The 22,014-nt window shown below is 39.6% G+C and overlaps 2 protein-coding genes across 4 annotated transcripts in view; both read right to left on the reverse strand.

The window, feature by feature from the left end:
* maml1 (mastermind-like transcriptional coactivator 1) overlaps nucleotides 1–6,696 on the reverse strand; it is a 36,660-nt gene extending 29,964 nt beyond the window's left edge. Inside the window, exon 1 of the mRNA XM_082178076.1 lies at nucleotides 5,405–6,696. Within this exon, the coding sequence (XP_082034202.1) occupies nucleotides 5,405–5,716 (312 nt within the window). The 5' untranslated portion in view covers nucleotides 5,717–6,696. The remainder of the gene's footprint in view (nucleotides 1–5,404) is intronic.
* A 5,779-nt stretch (nucleotides 6,697–12,475) lies between these two features.
* Nucleotides 12,476–22,014, reverse strand: part of canx (calnexin) — a 24,703-nt gene continuing 15,164 nt past the window's right edge. The window contains exons 9-15 of one of the 3 annotated variants that reach the window (XM_082178086.1): nucleotides 21,643–21,756; nucleotides 20,589–20,745; nucleotides 19,712–19,927; nucleotides 16,535–16,654; nucleotides 16,346–16,451; nucleotides 15,698–15,786; nucleotides 12,476–14,409 (exon numbers count right to left, since the gene is read on the reverse strand). In XM_082178086.1, the coding sequence (XP_082034212.1) occupies nucleotides 14,350–14,409; nucleotides 15,698–15,786; nucleotides 16,346–16,451; nucleotides 16,535–16,654; nucleotides 19,712–19,927; nucleotides 20,589–20,745; nucleotides 21,643–21,756 (862 nt within the window). In that variant the 3' untranslated portion in view covers nucleotides 12,476–14,349. Of the gene's footprint in view, nucleotides 14,410–15,697; nucleotides 15,787–16,345; nucleotides 16,452–16,534; nucleotides 19,618–19,661; nucleotides 19,928–20,588; nucleotides 20,746–21,642; nucleotides 21,757–22,014 lie in introns of those variants that run through there. The other 2 variants (XM_082178085.1, XM_082178087.1) reach the window with 2 other exon arrangements.

Below are 22,014 nucleotides of genomic sequence, written 5' to 3' on the forward strand. Positions count from 1 at the left end.
ACACACACACACGAAACCTTCTGAAAAATAATCTTTCATAAATTTCGGAAAGGTTTAAGCGAATTACAAGGACATTCGCGGGCTTTATCGCACTGGTTGCCGCTTTGCTTGATGTTACTCTTGCAGTTCGCTGTCTCGCCCGCCGGAATTTTCCTCACAAATGCTTTACTAAGGCATTATTTATGTCTTTTGGAATGCAGTTGGCTTATATATTAAAAATATGAAAATCACTGAGAAGGCTGCTTTCAATTTAAAATACTCACGCGCGCTTTGTGTAGAGCGCTTGCGCATGCGGCTGTGAGCGACTTATTGGTTAAATGTACTGGCATCTCAAAATGCTTTTATGATGCGAAATGAATGTAAACACGGTCAGTCATATCTTAAACCAACAGGACAAACCACATCTTATATTTCAAAAGGGATCTGTGCATTAGTGTGAATGCAGCTTATCGTATCTAAACTGAGAAGACAAATCACTCACAGCTCTTGAATGGAAAACGTTCAGACAGCCTACTTTTAAATACTGAAAGCACTCTTTGTTTATTGCTTGTAATGTTTTTTTTTTTGTTCCTCTTTATTTACTAGCTTTTATATTTTGAAGCTATATTCGTTTATATAGCCTATTTAAAATTCTTAACATGTTTTTTTAATAATTATTTTTAAAAAATACGTATAATTACACAAATAAAGATTTTAACTGTTATTAATATTAATTACGAAAAAAAGTAGATCATGAGGTGCTTAAAGATTCCCATCCCTACTATACAATGATTTATTGCTTGTCTTTGTCGAATAATACAGAAGATAAAGAACTTAAAAAGTAATCGCATATTAAATCGCAATCGCAATATTGGTTAAGAAAATCGCAATTAGATTATTTTCCAAAATCGTTCAGCCCTACCTAGTTCTAATAATCGTTAGATTAATCGATTATCAAAATAATCGTTTGTTGCAGCCCTAACAGCTTTAATTATAGTTTCACACAAAAATGAAAATACTGCCATCATTTAACTCACCCTTGTGTCATTCCATAAGCCTTTTGTTCATCTTTAAAACACAAATAAAGATTGTTTTAAATGAAACCAGTCCATTCATCCAAAACTTTGATGCTTCAAAAAGTTCATAAAGACATCAGTAACCCATGAGTTGAGCAGTTTAATCAGTCTTCTGAAGACAAACGATCGCTTTATATGATGAACAGACCTAATTTAGGCTTTTTTAAAATCATATATAAATATTGATAGAGCACATCAAATATGGTCAACGGAAGTTCAATCGTACAAACCTCATCGGCTCTGCACATCACACACACACACCTGACCATATCTGATGAGCGCCATGTAGTCTGGGATGACAATGGGGAGTAAATATACAGATTCACTTGTGGATAAACCACTTTTACTGTCCCATACGACACAAACAAACCTAGAGTTAAAAGGCTGATCTATAAGAATCAAGCTTTCCATTTCCATATTTACTGTAGTTAAAAGAAACACAAGTAAGTTCCACCCTTGAGATCCGCATTCGCAGAGCGGCTCCTGTAAGCTGCATTGTGCTGGTGACGAGAACACACACACACAGGAGGTTTGGCAGGACGGCCACAGCCTCAGTATGACTACATCCCAGCATGTCGAAACATTCCCACAGGGAAAACTGCAGTGAGTGAATGACTGATGGACGGATCAGATCTAGACGGAGTGGTGAAGTGCGGTAGGACTAGGCAATCCCTGCTTGATATTAAATGAGCTCAGATGTTTAGATATGTCATGTACAAGTGTTCGGTTTATGAGTTCAGGCTTAGTTTATTACTGACCCGGTTCATGAAATGAATCCTCGTAGCTCAGTGTGTTTCAGCCACCGCTCTGTAAACTTCACTTCTAGCCATGCAAACTATTAAACATCATGCTATTGTGTTAGATGTGCGCGCAGGAGGTCTGCGTTCTCAACACAATGGGTGCTATAAAGTCAGCGTGAAGTGGAAATGCCATTTGCCTTTTCTTTCCTACTGTGATGATTATCTGTGAAGAGGGGAAGAGAGGCTCTGATTTGGTCTATGGAGAATTGATTGGATTGTAGAAAGTGCTGTATGCTAATCTCTGGACTGACACTCGTCCGGCCGTTTTGCAACTGTATAGTCCATCAGAGATGAAGTATAGCGAGCGGAAGGGACACGTTAATGTTTAAAGGTTACGAGGTAGAACGGCACAATTGCAGATAAATGAAAAATATATTTTTTTAACTTTGAGTGAATGATTCAATGACTCACTCAAAGTCTTCACTTGTTTCATTACTGGATGAATCAGTGTTTTCCAACGAATCTCTCGAATGAATTCAATGACAAATACATGTATCGCTTGCCGCCACCTACTGGTGTAATTGATGCAATCTTTATTTACAGCCTCAAGTTACTTTCAGAAGGTGATTTACTCTATTTTAATCGCTACCGAAGACATCAGTGTTTATATCTGAACTATAAACTTCTATCCCAGTGCTTCTGTGATAATCTGAACTATTGTAAGACAGAAATAACGATATGGTGAGGTTGAAAAGACTTGTATGAAGTGGTTTCATATCAACGGCTCTCTGGATCAGAACACAGATCTGAACGTCCCTGTTATCAAAGGGTTAATAGACATAAGAGCCGAATCGCTGTCATTTAGGAATAACATCGAGTGTGTGTTTGAATCAAGATCTCCAAACTCACGATCTGCAACCTTTTTTAACTTTGGCCGATCCCTGTTCTGGACTTGAACACAATCAGCATTGCAATCATTTCCCAAAATGTAGTTTTGTGTTTGTGCTGGTATGTTTTATGACAACCGGTAATGTTGAGCCCTGTAAAAACTGCAGCATTATATAATTATTTTTAAATAATTTAGAATTGTCAGTTTTGAGATCATGGTGATTTTAAAGAAAACGGCTGACCACAGATCAAGTGCAGTAGTGGAGCCGCGGTCTGAGGAGAGCCGCACTGGGAGAGATAGCTAAACTGCTAGCGAGATCAGCTAGCTAAGGAAGACCGTTTTCCGACACAGAATAAAATAAAAAAATAATCATCTCGCGTTTCATCTCACAGTTCTGACTGTTTTTCTCAGAATTGCCTGATATAAAGTCAGTCTTTTTTTTCCTCAGAATTGGACTTTATAACTCGCAATTGCAAGTTTCTCACAATTCTGACTTTAGAACTTTGAGATGTAAACAATTGTGATAAAAAAAGAAAGAATAAAAAAAAAAAAATTCGCAATTATCTTTTACAATGTTTTATTCTGCGTTGGAAACAATCTTCCATAGCTAGCTACACATCTGACTACAACTTATACAAAAAGAAAAGAGATTGGCTTGGGCTGTCGTTGAATCATGCTCATCTCTAGAGTAATATAACCCTCGACACTGAAGTCAGCTGACGTTACAAACACACCAGTACACAACAGCACCGTAAGCCCGAACTGAAGGCCGGTCCTCATGCTGGATTCACCAGATGTGCTCGAGAGGGAATGAACCTGCTAGCAGATGTTACAGATGTTATATATGGCTTCATTCATCAACACCATGCTCTGATCAGCTGTGTTTGCTGGTTTCTCGCTGCACAGTCTAAGTTTAATGTTATAAGTCTGCACTCATGACCTCTCTCTCTCTGCAGTGTTGCTCATGGCCTACGGTCCGCAGTGTGTTAGTCCTGCTAAACTACAAGCACTACAAGCCATCAGTTTCAGCAGCTTTCATCATTATACACTGCTCTCAGTGCCACCGTTTCAATCAATAGCCCTGTCGCAATAACTTTACAGAGAACAACGTGGGAAGGAAGTCACAGGACCCCTGTTTATAAAGTCACCACGAAATCAACATGTGTTTTATGGAACATTTCAGTGTTTATTGTAAATGATTTATCGGTGCACATCATCATTATAGTGTTAATAATCTCGACTAAATAAGTTCCTCTTGCAGCATCTCTTCTCTTCTCTGATGACGAGGGCGGAGCTATAACCTGTCACTCACATGAGATCAGCCAATAGCAAACCACAACCATCCAATCAATTCCCCACAGACACAATCAAGCCCCGCCCACATTTGTTCTTGTTCCTGAAGCGTTTCCCTCGGGATATACGACACAATAGAGGAGAAAAGACCAGCACAACTTCCCTTTCATGCCGACTTTAATTTCAGAACTGCACTAGATCATTTGTATTATTTTTTGCACAAACTGCTAAACATGTTGAATTTGTTAAACTCATTAAACTCATTTGACAAGTATAAGAAATAAACGCTAAATGATTGTTCGAGTTTATTAGTGCATTTTTTTCTTACTACTATTTTTTATTAGTTGTTTAATTGTAACAATTAAAAAAATATTGCTAAATATTTCTTAGTTATATAATTTATCTAACGCTATGACATTCACACTTGACTATTTCTGGACTAAAAGTGAATCTGCCCGACAGAAGAACACAGAAACAGGGATGATCTGAGAGAGCTCGGAAAGTGAACAAACAAACAAACCCAGGCATGAGGTGATCACTCACAACATCTGTGTCACACACACTCTCTGCACAGAGCTGGTCATGTGACATGTGCAGGGCGCGTGCTCGTGTCAGGGTCACATGACCTCAGCGCCTGCTGCTGCCAGTGCCAACACACACACACACACACACACCTGCAGATGCTCTGCACCTGATGCCAGATGCTGAAACTGCTAAGACTAGTCTTACGAGTTAGTCATCACATTTTTTTAGTTAGTTCACAAAGTTTAAGTCAGTGACATAGAAAAATGGTCTAATTTAATGCTAAAGAGTAAGACTGATGCCACCTGACTGACCGCTAGTTGGTCATAGTCTGATCAACACTTCACATGTCCTCCTAGATGTTGTAAAGCTCAAGAGGTTAGTGTCTAAATCAAGCCATAAGTGACCCTGGACCACAGAACCAGTCTCGAGTCGCACTGGTATATCTGTGGCGATAGCCAACAATACAGTGTATGGGTCAAAATTATCGATTTTTCTTTTATGCCAAAAATCATTAGTATATTAAGTGAAGATCATGTTCCATGAAGATATTTAGTAAATTTCCTACTGTAAATATATAAAATTTACTTTTGTGAGTGAATTCAGCACAATCACCAACATTAATGAACAACTTTAAAGGAGATTTTCTCAATGTTTAGATTTTTTTGCACCTTCAGATTCCAGATGTTCAATAGTTGTATCACAGCCAAATATTGTCCTATCATAACAAACCACACATCAATGGAAAGCTTATTTATTCAGCTTTCAGATGATATTTAAATATCAAAAAAAAATTTTTTTTTACATATGTGACTGGTTTAGTGGTCCAGGGTCACATATGAGATTTGAACCTAGTCATGTGACCCACAGGAACCTCACAAGCCCTTCCACACACACACACTCACCGCGATCAGCGTGTTGTTCCTGCTCTGCTCCCCGGGCTCCTCCGCGCCTCCCCCGGCGCTGGTGCCTCTGTGCCCCGCGGGCTCCGCGCTCGCTGCCGCGGGCTGTCGGTGCTTGCTCGACCGCTTGGCCTTGGTCTGCAGGCACCGCTGGTGCAACGCGAAGGTCTGCTGCCTCTCCATCTCCTGCCGCTCCACCGCGTGGCTCTGGTAGCGGCTCTCGCAGCCCGTGTGATGCCGGCGGAAGAGCTCGATGCGCCGCCGCAGCCGCTCCATCACCGCGTTGTGCCGCGGCACCACATAATCCGCCATCATCCGCGTCACAACGCGTCTGGATACTGGCAGCAACTCTCACACTGATCGTCCCGTTCGTGTTCGCGAGCGTCTCTTTACAAAACACACTCCACTGACTCCATTATCTGCACTATCTCCTCCTTACACAACAAAAGACTCGGCGCATAGTTCAGACGAGAGCGCTGATATTCAGAAATAACGCGTGTAAAGTTTGCTTTTAACTAACGTTACACTGATTACTGAAATGTATTCAAGTCTAGGGTCCTGACACAAGACAGAATGAAGTTAAAACCGCGGTTTTATGAATGAAAGACTTCACAAACACTGATAAATTATTCATTTTAGAAGTTGCATTTGTTTAGACATGAATGTAATTTATAGGAAAGTTTGAAAGGACTCATAAGTTTTACTTTGAGGAGTTTCTATTTAAACCCTTTACACTAATATTTACCTCACGTTTAGGCTTATTTGTTCACAACACGTCGTTAAATCGAGCAAGAACAGCACACACAAAAAATCAACAACTTAAAAATAAACGTTTTTTTCGCCTCACAGTTTTAGTTTGACAAAAGACGCACTTGAGATAAAACCCCATCGACGAAAGGTTAGAAAGTGCTGTTTTAAACCGTGTACATTACATCCATTCCGCCCTAGAACACAGACTCGGAGAGTTACAAGCGAGTTTTAGCAGTAAAAGTAACTTTTAAAGTAGCAGCGCGGCTAACAGCTGATCCTCACAGTTACATTACAGCTACGGATGTAGCTTAGCCGGAATGCTAACTAGCCCTCGAACAAAGCATTATAAACTCACTTTCTTTCAAAAGCGCGTTAAAAGTCTTGAAGTTCACACAACCGCCTCCTGTGCTCCGGTAGAGCTCGACACGAACCCGAGAAAGCGACCGGTGGAGGAGTAAACTCTGCCCTGCTGCGCTGTCTCTATTGTTTTCCAGTCTTCGGGCAGTTGCTGGTCGCCATCTTGTAACTATGTTTTTTCTTTTTTTCCTCAGTTTTTTTATGCGCGCGCTGTGAGTGACAGGTCACCCGAGCAATCGCTGGACACACACACTCACACTCACACATTCCTCAGCACATGCGATATGCCTTATTGTTCTCACACCTTACTACTACTCTTCGAGTTTTAAAAGGTGGGAAATAATGCAGCCTAGATCGAAAAGATGAAATTGTGGTAGATAATGTTTTTTTTGTGTGTTGTTGTTTTTTGCCACCATTAGGATTTTACAGTAGCAACAACTATTAACTAATGCATTTTGGCAGAAAATGTGGTTATTTAAACAAATATCTACTTATTTATAAATTCGTAGGATATTGATATTCCATACCAGGCTCCTCTCTGTCCACTATAGTTTGTGAAGGGTTTATTATTCGATTAAAGTTCCCAGAGCTCCGGTCTCTATATTTCCTTCCCAGTGGAGGTCCAGACAATACACTGTCAAAAAAAAGAAAAAAGATATATAGGCTATATATATATATATATATATTTTTTTTTTCATGATTTGTTATCACAATTTTGTATCTTTTGTCACATCAACTTAATGTAATTAATGTGGTTCAGATAACACAATATTTTGAGTTTCTATTGATTAAACCGATCTCATTTGTTGTATTAACTCAAAATGTGAAGGCAACCAGGATAACTTTAAGTCAAACCAACAAAACTTTTTTTTACAGTGTAATTTTTTTGGAATTGGAACAATGATTAATTTCCTTCGAGGCAGACGTTGCAAAAGAACAAATCCTAAACACATTTAAACAATAAAAAAATGTAAACACATAAAACAATAAAAGAAAAAATCCTAAACATATTTAAACAAAATAGTCATCAAAGAATTTTTACCAATATTTACCCAAAAAAAAAAGTTAATATTTCTCTCAACTGGATATGAATATTAAGAGGTTAGACCAGGGGCCTGTACCATGACGGTAGTTGAACAAACCCCGGGTTACAGGATTAGTTTCGAGTTGTCAAAACCAAACCAATCCAACCGGTTTGCAGAGACCATGATGCTGATCATCCACTCTCTCTGGCTTTCATCCTGAGTTTAGGAGTTCAGGAGTGACATCAGCAGTGGACAGCCAATCACAGGCTAAGAAAGAATGAAAATGAGATTCACTTCTCACTTCTGCAGAATATCACCAGACTGAAGAATATTAAGAATTTAATCAGATTTACACAGCAAGCAGAAAATATCTGTCTATGAAAGAGGACAACTAAAGAAAAAGTTGTGAAGTTAGTTTATACAGTTGAGAAAAGTATAGAGAGAATTGAACATTTAAGATCATGTCATTTTATCGCTTTAATGATTCTAAAGCATATTTATATTACCTTTATATATTTATTCATTTAAACTGCGTAACAATAATTGATAAACTAAAAGTGTACATGCGTGATCGTGATATAAGGGTATAATAATTACATAAATAATATCTATATCATACAAAATTATTATTCTAAATACTTTTGTCTATAAAAATCATTTGCTGTGTAGTGATCTTTAATGTGGAGTAGAAACAGGTGGAGTGACTCATCAGACATGTGACACTTTGCTCACAGCTGATTGGTCCAGGTTCGGTTTGAGCCCTCTCACCTGGAACATCACCTGACCCGGACCAGGTTAGCCGTGGAGCGCGAGTTACTATGGCGATGAACACGCTAAAAGCCAAACCACTTTCATAGTGCCTAAAACTCAGGGTTGGAGCAAACTAACACACCTGGATATCCTCCTAAACCGGCTTCATTACAGGCCCTGGTGTTTCATCAGGCTATTATTATTATTTTACATTTAGACACCTACACAATATTTATACAACACATTTACACAATACAATATTTTCATGATTTGTTATCACAACTTTTTATCTTTTGTCAAATGAACTTAGGCTGATTAATGTGCTTCAGATCGGCCTAACACAATATTTTGAGTTTCTTTTTATTATACCAATCTCCTTTGTTGTATCAACTCAAATTTTTTATTTCAATTAACTCAATTTTAAGGCAACCAGGTCACTGACTTTTTTAGGTTAAACCAACAATAGACCTACTTTTTTACAGTGTACTTATATGGCACATATTTATTGAAGCTTGTTTACACCACAGAATAAAACATTTTAAAAGGTAATTGCGACTGTTAATCTCACAATTCTGACTTTTTCTCGCTCACAATTGCGAGTTTACATCTTTACTTCTTTTTATCTCACAATTGTGAGTTTACATCTCGCAATTCTGACTTTATATTACGCAATTCTGAGATAAAAAGAAGTAAAGATGTAAACTCGCAATTGTGAGCGAGAAAAAGTCAGAATTGTGAGATAAAAAGTCGCAATTACCTTTTTTATTCTGTGTCGTAAACAAGCTTCCATAAACACATTGGCCTTGACTGAGAAAACACATGTGTTTACCTCTTAAGAACAGTACGGACCATTTTTATATGTTCACAGAAATCATGGTCAAAGTAATAAACTACTAAAAACAAACAACGTACATAATCTATAATCAAAACTCTCATCAAAACAAATTAGTAAAAGTATTTTGTCTTCCCTTGCCATCTATAAAATAATTTAAAAAAATTTATAACATTGTAATATGCTCTTAATATGCTAATTAATAATGGGATATAAATGGGAAAAAACTAGCCGTGTAATTAAGGTGCCATGTGTCACAAACCTGGTTAGGTCACACACTCAGAGGACAATTATTTACTGCATTCTCGTTTCTGCTGCGTTTTAGCAAAATCTATGTTTCTGCTCACAGTATTTCTGCTACAGCTGTTAAAAACTGCATCATCTGCAGCTCTTATATATAAATATATATAGAGATATATATACACACTGCTGTTCAAAAGTTTGGGGTCGGTAAGAAGGTTTTAAAAGAAGTCTCTTCTGATGATCACCAAGGTGGCATTTTCTGCATTTATATATATATATATAATCCAGCAATATTGTGAAATATCATTGTAATGTAAAACATATGTTTTCTATGTGAATATAATATATTCACATAGAAAACAGATGTTTTACATTACAATAATTTTGTAATGTCTGGAGTAATGATGATGACAATTCAGCTTTGATCACAGGAATAGATTACACTTTACTATATTATAGTGAAGTGTAATTTATTCCTGTGATCAAAGCTGAATTGTCATCATCATTACTCCAGTCTTCAGTGTCACATGATCCTTCATTCTAAATCATTCTAATAATGAGGATTTGATGATCAAACAACATTTATGATTATTATCAATGTTGAAAACAATTATTTACATTTTTGTTTCAGGATTTGCTGAATAGGAAGATCAAAAGAACAGCGTTTATCTGAAATAGAAAGCTTCTGTAACACTATTTTCCGGCTGCTCTCTTGATTCGGCGGGACTGGGATGTTCCCATAGACAGTAAAGGATGTTCCCCTGTTTCTGTGAGATGAAAACACTGGTTATCTGGAAGAACCGGAAGTGTTTGCAGAACTTCTACGGTCTCCGTGTAATGACGGTAATGACCCAGCGCTGCTCTGATTGTGTGAAACTCAGTTATGAAACTCACTTCCAGAAATAGCTCTTCCTTTCACCCAATAACTGCTGAGATCGGCGATTCGCATCTCGGAGAGCTATTTTTAAATCAATCCAGTATTTATGGATCCAGTTCTCCGTGCCAGGCAGTTTCCACAGATAGCGCTAGAGATACGAGTCTAGAGTTAGGAGTTTCCACTGTCCTCAGATAAACCAGTGAGTGGCCTAGACTGGACTCGCTATATTTCATGTATTTAAATGTGTCCACTTTGGAGAGCGTTTTCCAAAAAGCTTCGTTTTCATTATTAAAAGCGCCGTCTCAGTGTGGACGGAAGGCCAAGACGGAGAGAAAAATATACGTTTTCAGACGAAAAGTATTAGCAGCTAGTATTAGTGTGGACATGGCCAGGGTCTAAACCTCATTGTTTTAAATTTACAAAATATCTTTCACACAAATGTTTTTTCTTCTTCTTCTCAGAACTACACATCTGATGTCTGAATAGTGGATGACGTCAGTTCCCCTCAGGTTCACACAAGTGTTCGTTTTGAACAGTTTATCGTCGTTTTATTATTTGCAGGGCCTGAAGTGTCCGAACATCACCGGTCTGCTCGTCTTCTAGGTCCAGTTTGACAGGATAATAAGCATACACACATTCACACACACGTCTGAGGTCACATGCTCATAAATATATTCATTTATCTATATATTTGCTATCAGTTCATATGCACGTCTGATGGGGGAAGCCCTCTGTATTAAAGAGTGGTCAGCAGGAGACAGTGGTTATTATCAGAACACTTTAACATCACATTTCTATGACATTTCCGTCTGTGTCACAGCGTGTCATTAATCTCTATATCAGAAAACAATGTCAGATCATGTTTCACATCCACAGATGAACTTCTCATCTGACATTCAGACTGTGAATCATTGACAAGTGTGTGTGTGAGAGTGAAAGTTAGTGTGTGAGTGAGTTAGTGTGTGTGTGAGTGAGTGAGTGAGAGTTAGTGTGTGTGTGTGTGTGTGTGTGTGAGAGTGAATGTGAGTGAGTGTGTGTGTGTGAGAGTGAGTGAGAGTGAATGTGAGAGTTAGTGTGTGTGAGTGAGAGTGAATGTGAGAGTGTGTGTGAGTGAGTGAGAGTGAATGTGAGAGTTAGTGTGTGTGAGTGAGTGAGAATGTGAGTTTGTGTGTGTGAGTGAGAGAGTGAGTGAGTGTGTGTGTGAGTGAGAGAGAGTGAGAGTTAGTGTGTGTGTGTGTGTGTGAGAGTGTGAATGTGAGAGTTAGTGTGTGTGAGTGAGAGTTAGTGTGTGAGAGTGAATGTGAGAGTTAGTGTGTGTGAGTGAGTGAGTGTGTGTGTGAGTGAGTGAGTGAGAGTTAGTGTGTGTGTGTGTGTGTGAGAGTGTGAATGTGAGAGTTAGTGTGTGTGAGTGAGAGTTAGTGTGTGAGAGTGAATGTGAGAGTTAGTGTGTGTGAGTGAGTTAGTGTGTGAGTGAGTGAGAGTTAGTGTGTGTGTGTGTGTGTGTGTGTGAGAGTGTGAATGTGAGAGTTAGTGTGTGTGAGTGAGAGTTAGTGTGTGAGAGTGAATGTGAGAGTTAGTGTGTGTGAGTGAGTGAGAGTGAATGTGAGAGTTAGTGTGTGAGAGTGAATGTGAGTTAGTGTGTGTGAGTGAGAGTGAATGTGAGAGTTAGTGTGTGAGAGTTAGTGTGTGTGAGTGAGTGAGAGTGAATGTGAGAGTTAGTGTGTGTGAGTGTGTGTGTGTGTATTGTGTAATCATTCATAAAAGGGTGAACTTCCTTTTAATAAAATATTATATTAGGGATGGAGAATGAAACTTTAGAAACACAATTTTACAGTGTCCTACATTTTACTACAGTAATAACTAAACATTATATTAATCAAATCCTACAGTAAGGACATCACTTTTGCTCAGTACTTATGTGTAATTACACTAACAATATCCGGTTACACTTTATTGGGTTACACTTGATTTTAAGGTGTCATTGTTAAAGTGTAATTATATATTTAAGTACCGAGTAATATTAATTAACAACATGTACTTACTATAGGGTTAGGGTAGGATTAGTTGCATAATTTACTGTTATTACTATGGTAAGTACATGTAACAAGGACTTCAGATCTAATGCTAGTTAAGCACATCCCCCTTCAAACACTCAACATGTTGTATAATTCACACTGACATCAGTGATGTCATCCACTAATGCACAAGTAAAGCAGGACACACAGAGCCACACACACCTGTCGTTCATCAAATCAGTTTATTTTAGTTTGTGAGTAACATGATGGATTTTTCCCAAACGGTCCAGACTCATCATCATCCAGACTCATGATCTTCACAGATGCCAGTAAAATCACACACTCCATTGGTTTTCCATCCTTCTATCCATCAATCACCTACATGTGACACAATGGTAATCCAAGAGACAAAGAAAACAGAAAAGAAAGAAAGAAAAGCAGCCCAGATCACAGGTGTACAGACAGACAGACAGACAGACAGACGGGACGTGTATCAGATATTAGCGTAGCAGCGCAGCAGCTGTTAGCCTGTGTGTGTGTGGTGTGTGTGTTGTCCCTCAGTTACCGTAGAAAGTGCCAACTCTTCATTAGTCTCGGGGTAGAGCTCACGTATGGCAGCTTCCACGCAGTAGTTCGCCATATCGAGAGTATAAACAAGTAACTTTAAGAACGCTAGCGATACGACGCGCGCTAGCTCACTTCAGATCAGGGTACGAGCCCCTCATAGTGCCTTTCTCGTGTCTTTGGGGGTTTAGGGGCGGAGTCGAAGTGAACACCCAGGACATCGTGTCACGCTCTCTCTGAGTGACACTTACTAGAAAACAGAGCGAATCAAGGGTGAATCTCACTTCACGTCTACACGCTTCACCGGACAAGCAGTTTAAACCATTTAAGCACATGATTTAAATGTTAAAGCATCTCTGCAGTGTGCTCGTCATGTCAAACGCAAATCATAACCGTCCTGAAACAGGCATCACTCGTGACGCATCACTCGGCTGAAGCGGGACACTTGGTGAGATTCACCCTCACACATCTGAATTGGAAATATCTTCGATTGAACGGTCGCTTAGTCCTCGTTCTCGTGGTGTGTGAACGTGATTGGTTCAGTGAGATGGGAAGCTGCTGCTGCTGCTGCTGGACAGGATATGACATCACAGTTCACCAGTTATGATCAGCTGACCTGCTGTTTGTGGGCTGGACAGGTTAGAGTCAGTTCAAGAGGAAGCACATCTGTACAGCAATCCATGATTTAGTAAAAAGTCCATTTGAATAGCAAAAACAATTGAAAAAAACAAACGTATTAGACACAAAAAAACCTCACAGTACATTCACAGAAAAACATATTAGCAAATCTCGTGTCCTACAAGTAAGGCAGTACACTACGAATCTAGCTGGCGTTCTCCCAGCATGCCTCACTGAGCTTCAGACAAAAGCACGAACCTCACGGGACAGAAAACATCTCGTTTATATGGTAAATCTAGGGGTGTGTGTGTGTGTGTGTGTGTGTGTGTGTGAGTGTGTGTGAGTGTGTGTGTGTGTGTGTGTGTGTGTGTGTGTGTGAGTGTGTGTGAGTGTGTGTGTGTGTGTGTGTGTGTGTGTGTGTGTGTGTGTGTGTGTGTGTGTGTGTGTGTGTGTGTGTGTGTGTGTGTATAACGCATGAATCCGATCGTCTTGTCCTTCTATGGCTTCTGGAGTAACTCTAGAACTGAGGAGTAAAGCTGTTGGCCTGCAAACCTCACAATACCAAGTGTGCCTTAGTGTTGGGGTTCAGGAACACTGTCCGGAAGAGTGTGTGTGTGTGTGTGTGTCTGTGTGTGTGTGAGACAGCCGAGAGGGGGAATGGGATCTACACGCGAGCGTCAGATGATCAGTTCAGGAATGGTAACAAAGATTGCGTTTCCTTTTTAGTTATGGAGAAAGTTTCTATGCTATTCAATGGTCATGTGACCATCAGCATCCTCAAGAGCGCTTGAGGAGGCGTGTGATTGGCTGAGAGCGCCGGCTTCTCTCAGAGCGAGGGAACGAGGGATGAGGAGGAGGAGGAGGAGGAGAGGAGAGAGGGATGGTGGCATACGCTTCAGGAGAGGAACTTTAGTCCATCAGTCCTTTCGTGCTTTCCTGTTTCTGGGAGACCTTCTCAGAACGTCGTCCTCAGATTTCTGCACAACACACAAGCATGAGGATCAGAACGGGTTCTGGGTGGAGAACACATGACTATGATCACAGGAATCAAGTGTTAGTGATATGTGAAGATGAATATGTACTGGAACAAAGCTCCTCAGATTGACTGGATTATCCAGACAGAACACAATGATGTGAGTCTCACACTGATCATCAGACTGACATCACTGGCTGCATGCTCCTCATAATGAGGCTTCGGCAGTAATGCCACTAAACTAACGCATGTAAATGCAACACACAAATCAAATGTGTGCAGTTAAGCTCATAATCACAGTAAATATGTGGTGTATGATGTTTAATCCAGTAAACCGGCTCGTCACCGTGTCCTAACTACACACAACGCCTATTTCAGAAACGGTTTCTATGTTTCTGTGACGTCGCGCTGGAACAACAAACACAAAGTGTGGCGATGATGATCTCAGGTGTTGTTTATGTGCTTTATTTAATGTTAAAAGCGTGTCATGTGACTCTGAATATCATTTAGTGCTCCAGCAGTGACAAAAACAAATGACCGAAGCATTTGACTGTGGTAACGAGTGAGTCATTGAATCATTCACTCAGCAGATTGGTTCACTCAGCAGATTGGTTCACTCAGCAGATTGGTTCACTCAGTAATGAACACCGCTGTGTGTCGCTCAGAGACATGGGTCAGTCCTGTGACTCCTTACAAACTGTCTTCATTTGCGAAATAGAGCAAAAACAGGCGATATTGTGTCTAAAATGTAAGTCACTTAATATTAACTTCTATTGAACTGTTTTATAAAATCAATATCACATTCGTAATCATGCTGATATTATATATATAACTATATTAAATAAATATAAAGACATAGAGAGGTATTTTTGCCCCTTATGTTGAATATTGAGGTCATTATAAAAGGATTTTACTGGAGTAAATCACGCAGTGAAAGTGTGACAAGTGCACTAGTCTCACCTACTAGACTACATGTAGTGTACGAGTGCAACTCTAGATGTGTTTTAGTGAAGTGAGGGACATTCTGGATAATGTCAGATTGCACATTGTTAAAAAGACAATAACGATATTAAATCGCAGATGATATCACACAACCTTGTGTGCGACATGAATATAATGCAGCATTGATAATCAAAAACATTGATTTTGTCTTAAGGTTTAATAAACTTCCATTTCAACCATTTCGTTAAGCATTATTTCACGTGTCAGGCTCTACAGGGTTAAAAGAGCCACTGAAATGTTAAAGTGTATTAAAGTGCAGTTGCTTCAGACTCGGTGTGTCCAGGCTTTACCTCATGAGATGTGCTGTCGTCTTTGTGCTCGCTCTCGGCATCCTCCGCTTCTCCTGTCGAGTCCTCCTCTTCTTCACTCTTCTTCACTTCTGAGGAACACACACAGTTCAGATAACACAGCTCAACCAGCATGAGGAAGAGTCTGATGCAGTTACTGTGACGCTCACATTTGAGCAGATGAAGAGATTAAAGGTGCAGTGTGTAATATTTTATTACTTTAGAATGAGCATTTCTCTCTACACACACCGCGGGTCTCCTTACATCCACATGTTTCTACGGTGGCCCTGAGCGGACAAACGCGTTTCGTCACTGTGTTGTTCTTCATGCAGAGAAGCTTCAGCTAAAGTCAGCGAACAAAACACTGACACAATGATGAACAAGTCACAATAATATTCCCAATAACATCGTTTTATAGAATAATTAAGTAAACAATTTCTTAATTTATCTTTGTAAAGAAACCTCATTGCTGAACTGGCTACTCTCTGCCGTCTGAGACGACGACATCACTTCCTGTCGACCACCGTAACTTCTGTTAGGTGCAGTTCACAACCTCACCACTAGGGCTGCTAAACATCACACACTGCACCTTTAACAGTTAAGTGAGATGTGTGCGAGATGTGTGTGTGTGTGCGTGCGTGTATGTCAGACCTGGCTCTTCCTCCTTGGGCTCCTCGTCCTCCTCAGCTCCATCCTTCACGTCTGGCTGAGGCTCGTCGGTCTTCTTGTATTCAGCAGCTGTGGACGGCGAGCTCTTCTGTGAGACACAGGAACACAGTTACCCTACAGGTCAACACTCAGGTCACACACACACTCTCTCTCACACACACACACACACACCTTCCCAGTGCAGCAGAAGACGATGATGAGCACCACAGGCAGAGCCACAGTGAGGACGTACACGACCCAGAGCCACGGTCTCTCTTCAGCAGCCGTTATCATCTGAGTCATCAGACCCGGCTGTGAACACACACACACACACACTTTACTCACACGCATGGACAAGAGCCTCATGTGTTTTCATCATCATTAATAAGAGTAGAAAGCTCCAGGAACTCAAGGTGTCAGCGAACACATAAAACACCCAATCGAGACAGCGGACGGAAAATTATTATTATTATTATTAAACAAATTAAATCAACCATTTTTATGCAATATTCACAAAACTAGAAATAAAAAAATTGAAACTGAATCGATCTGAAAAATGTTGAACTTCAAAGAAATCTGTATAAAGTCTGTAATCCGACTATAGTATCTTTATTCACAAATAAACAAGCTCATGTAACACACAAACACTGTAAGCAACAGTTTCTCACATAAAGACCAGCTAATGATAATTACACATTTAGTACACATGAATATGACAGCAGTCATCTGGATAAAGCGCATCATAGTCTGAAATCAAGGATATAAAGTTGACTTTCGTTCATCTTTAAAATGCGAATTAAGATATTTTTCATTGATTTTTATGTCAGAAAGATTTGTTTATGCGATGAACGTATTTAATGCGAGCCTTTTCTCAAACAAACACTGATAAACACACATGCACAGAGCACATCAAACACAGTGAATGCAGAAGCTCACATGTGAACACACACCTCACTGGCTCTTGTGCTCGTTTCAGCATCGCTTTACTATGTGACATGCTTTATGTGCATTGATCGATGCGAATAATCGAAGTGAATAAAAGCCTAAATAAAACATTCCTATGTGATTTGAAGAGAAACAAAAGTCTTACTGGTTTAAAACAACATGAGGATTATTAAAGAGAGAATTTAGATTTTTGGGTGAACTGTCTCTTTAAGTTATTAACCCCTGATTGCACTGTTAACCCTCCAATCAAATCTTTAGGCCATGTGACGAGCGGTTCAGGCTCGCTCACGCCGGGGAACAGGCCTCTGTCGATTCTCAAACAGGCCACAAACACAGCATGGAGCCGCAGGCTTCTCTCAGGTCCTGTAGCCGGGGGGACAGAGCCGGCCCTCGAGGTTAACACGCAAGGAATGCCTGGAATCCAGCTTTGGGGGAAAAGGCATTTGCACAGGAGGAATTCTCATGAAATCCGGCTAATCCCAGAGTACACTGCGCTCACGGAGCTGGAGACAGTGTGCTGATTGGCCCTCGCTCATGTGTGGATCAGTCATGTGACTGTAACCACGACCCCCGCCGCTCTACACGACACCCCATGAAGAGCTTCATGATTCCCACAATGAGGAAAGAGAGGACAGAAACGTGGAATGTATGGCAGTCCTGTTAAACAAACCATCATATGGACTAGCGTCTGTCAATATTAAAGCGCCTTATCATATCATACACAAAAACTCAAACGGTCTTCATAATACTATTGTACAGTATTCAAAGTATTAATCATAATAATATAATCATTTTTTTAAAGGAATTATCACTTTTTCTTCCATGTTATTTTAACACTAAATCTCTGTTGTGCAGCAATTTGTTTACCAAAAAAATTATAGAAACTGTTAAAAGATTAATTAAGTTGTTAATGTTTCATGCCTTCATTTTTGATTAAATCATAAACAGATTTGCTGAAAAGAAAAAACATGTCAGTCAAATACTTTTTTTTCCCATCGCCCAGGTTTAAATGAGTCCTCGTGTCAGTGTCACAGGACCTGATGTTTGATTGCAGGACAGTACATCGATGACTCAATCACTCATTATTCATGAGACCGTGTCGTTCTCCAATGAGAAGATTCCCTCCGACAGGCGCTTTAACGGGTCAGAAACTAGTGTTGGTTTAGTCAGGGTTTCTGCGTCGCATTAGTTCTCTTCAACAAACACGGTTCATCCACACTGAGTAACTCAAACGGCTTATGAAAAATAAGCTTAAAAAGTTATTGAAGATGTTCATTAATATTTTCACAGGTGTACACGTGAACGGCTGTGCATTAACTTACATCTACAGTGAGCTTACAGAACCATGTGTCAGAAATGTTGGTTTCTGCATGTAATTAATGCTCAACGAGAGAGAAATAAGACCGAATCAGAGCCGCTGACATCGTTTTCTTCTCAGGAATATCACTCTTTTCATCAGGCTTTACTTCATCATGTTATCATGACAGTTTTTGATGTTATGCCTCCAAAAGGATCAGTAACACTTTACAATAAGGTTTATTAGTTAACAACATAGTTAAACTAATAATGAACTGCATGTATACAGCATTTATTAATCTTTGCTAATGTTAATTTCAACATTTACTAATAAATCTTGTTAACATTAATGCACTGTGAACTAAAACGAATAAACAGCTGGATTTTTTATTAACTAACGTTAACAAAGATTAACAAATACAGAAAAATGGATTGCTCGTGGTAAGTTCATGTTAGTTAATACATTAGCTAATGTTAACCAATGAACCTCTTTGTAAAGTGTTACCAAAATATCTTAATGAATTTTAGAAATGGTCTTCTCATAGAAGAGGTGAATTAAGGAACTATATTTGAACTGCACTTTTTATTGTATTATTGAATAATGTAATAGATGTATCTCGGCAAATCTAGTGACTAATCCTTCCTCATAAGTGCTTATTGTAGCAGCCTAGAAACTAATAATGACAAAAACACAAATTGTCAAATTTAATATGTATTTACTGTGCACTATTCTATGCTGTTTTGAGGTATAGAGTAGACAGTGCAAGTAGTGCATTCACACTGAGAATTATAAAAAGAGAAAGTGCACTTTAAGTACCCGGATGATGCACTTATTTAACCGGAAAAAACGAAGTGTGGAACGTTGGCCACTTCATGCACTGTCGCAGCTTTCATTACATAGCGGAGGGGGAGGGGCTATCAGACAAAATAAATGTATAAAAAAATGCATACACTACATGGTTGAGTACATGGTGTATAGTGCGTCATTTGGGACACAGCTGTAGTATTCATGAAAGGAAACGTGTCCATATGAGCTACTACACCACACACACACACACACACACACACACACACACACACACACACACACACACACACACACACGAGAGAAGAGGTGGTGTTAGTTACCTCGGCGGCCCCCTCGGCAGCTTTCTTCAGGCCCCAGCCGTCGTTCGCCCACCGCTCCGCCACACTGCGGTCAGAGCTGATGAAGAAGTTGTCGAAGAAGATGTCTGAGGACATGGACCAGAGCTCCAGCCCCACGGCACTGAACGCAGACATGCGGAACGGGTGCAGGTCCTCGAAGAAGTCTGGGTTCGGGATCTTCCTGGGCTTCCACACGCCCTGACACACACACACACACACAGTGTTACACCATTCATTTAATACTCACATAGTGCTACACCCTTCATTTAATACCCAGTGTTTTTTGGCCGATACTGATAATTCTTTATATTTAAAAGCCGATAATCGATATATAAGCCAATAAATCAAAATCCAATCCAATTTTTGAGAGCCTGATTAGAAAAATAAAAGTTTCACCATTAAAAGCCATGTCCCAAACACAATTATGATGTTTTCATGATAACTTTATGTAGCCTCTATGACAGACCAGGGTTCTTAAATGTCAAAAAGTCAAATTCAACTACTTTAAGCAGCTTGTACGAACCCCGACAGGCTTGCACTGCTCATGTTACACTTAACCATATTTTCCTTTTTTGAAGTGATTCCAAACATTTTTAAGCAATTCAAACCCATCATGTTGAACAGTGTGTATCTGAAGAGTCTCAGCTGAAGGAAATAATCCATGATTTATCGGCTTCAATATATCGGCCAAATTGTCTTATCGGGCCGATAACAATAACATTGTAATTGAACTTATATCGTCTGATACCGATATGGTGGCCGATATATCGTGCATCTCTAATATTAATGTTCATCATTCAGTAGATGTTTGATCAAGATCTCAGAGCGTAAAAAGAGGCGTATAAGATGCTGTGGTCACCTGATAATTAGGGTTGTCGATCATGGGCGGCTTCCACTTGCCCTTGTAGTTTGGGTTGTCGATCATCGGTCTCTCCCACGGGCCGCATCCGGGCGCCGTCTCACACACGGGATTGGGGATCTGAGGAGCTTCCCACTCGCCATCCATATCCTCATCCCTGAGAGAAGACAAGATGAGCTCAGGTTCATTTCTCTGCTCTCTTGCTTAAGGCTCTAATTATAACAATTAAATCTAGATCACCACCCCAGGAGTCCTAATCTCTGCATTTAAGTCAGTCACTCGATGCCACATCTTCATTACAGCGTAGCACATTCACACTCATGCCTTCACACATGAACGTCTGACACCAAACCTCACAGCTCTACCCAAATCTAGCGCTTTTTATAGTTTAAAGCATGATGTTAATGTTCATAATGTCTTCACGCCGCATTTAGCAGATTACTGCTGTACGATAATATAGTAACATGTGACGATACAAACACACAGGTGAGGCTTGCTATATAGTATATATTAGGGTTGTGGGAAAGAACGATTCATATATGAATCGTGATTCTATCTTCTACCGATTCGCATCGATTCACAAATGTCAAAAATTGATTTTTTAAGTGTAAGACTTTAACTTCGCAGTACTAAAAGTCATCGAGGTTAATCACAATGTGCAGTCTGTATGTGTGTGGATAAAGCTGCTTTATATAAACAGCTGGCCGATAATATTTACATTTTGCAAAAAACATAGTATTGCTTTATGTGAGTGTACTGGTAAAGTAGAATGTACTACATATCCAACTTTTGAATAACATTGAAATATTTTTTATATATTCCCAACACTAAAAAGAGCCGTTTTTAATAATAATACAAATAGTAATATTTCCCCTACTCTCATGGCTTATGAGTTTGTAAACTTGAGTTTTTCCAGAGCTGGAAAAAGTAATATTTTGATAAGACAAACAAGTATTAGTTTTGTTTGATTTTTAGTAATTGTGCATAAGACCAACGTTATTTATTAATATTAAAACCGTTTTTTTGTCTTGTGATGTAATGGAGAATGCATTACCAGTCCTCAGGCTTGAGGGCTTCGGGGTCGCTGATGTACTCCGGCTCCTCATCCAACCAGCCATCGGGCTTCACTGCGTCTTCATCAGCAATCTTAGCAGGAGCCTCTTCATCCCTGAGACACACACACACACACACACACACACACACACCATGAGGAAGTGGACAACAACTGATGATTCTGATCCACAGGACAACACACTCACACTAGTGGTGCAACGGATCACAAAATTCACCGTTCGGATCATTTACGTTTTTTGAGCCAAAGGATTGGATCATTTTTCAAAAAACAAAAAACAACATTTATATATTTATATTTATATATAAGCAGAGATGAATACTAAATAACAAAGTTACAAAGTCTAACAGTATT

This window comes from Leuciscus leuciscus (assembly GCF_965113295.1).
Source record: "Leuciscus leuciscus genome assembly, chromosome: 8".
NCBI lineage: Eukaryota > Metazoa > Chordata > Actinopteri > Cypriniformes > Leuciscidae > Leuciscus > Leuciscus leuciscus.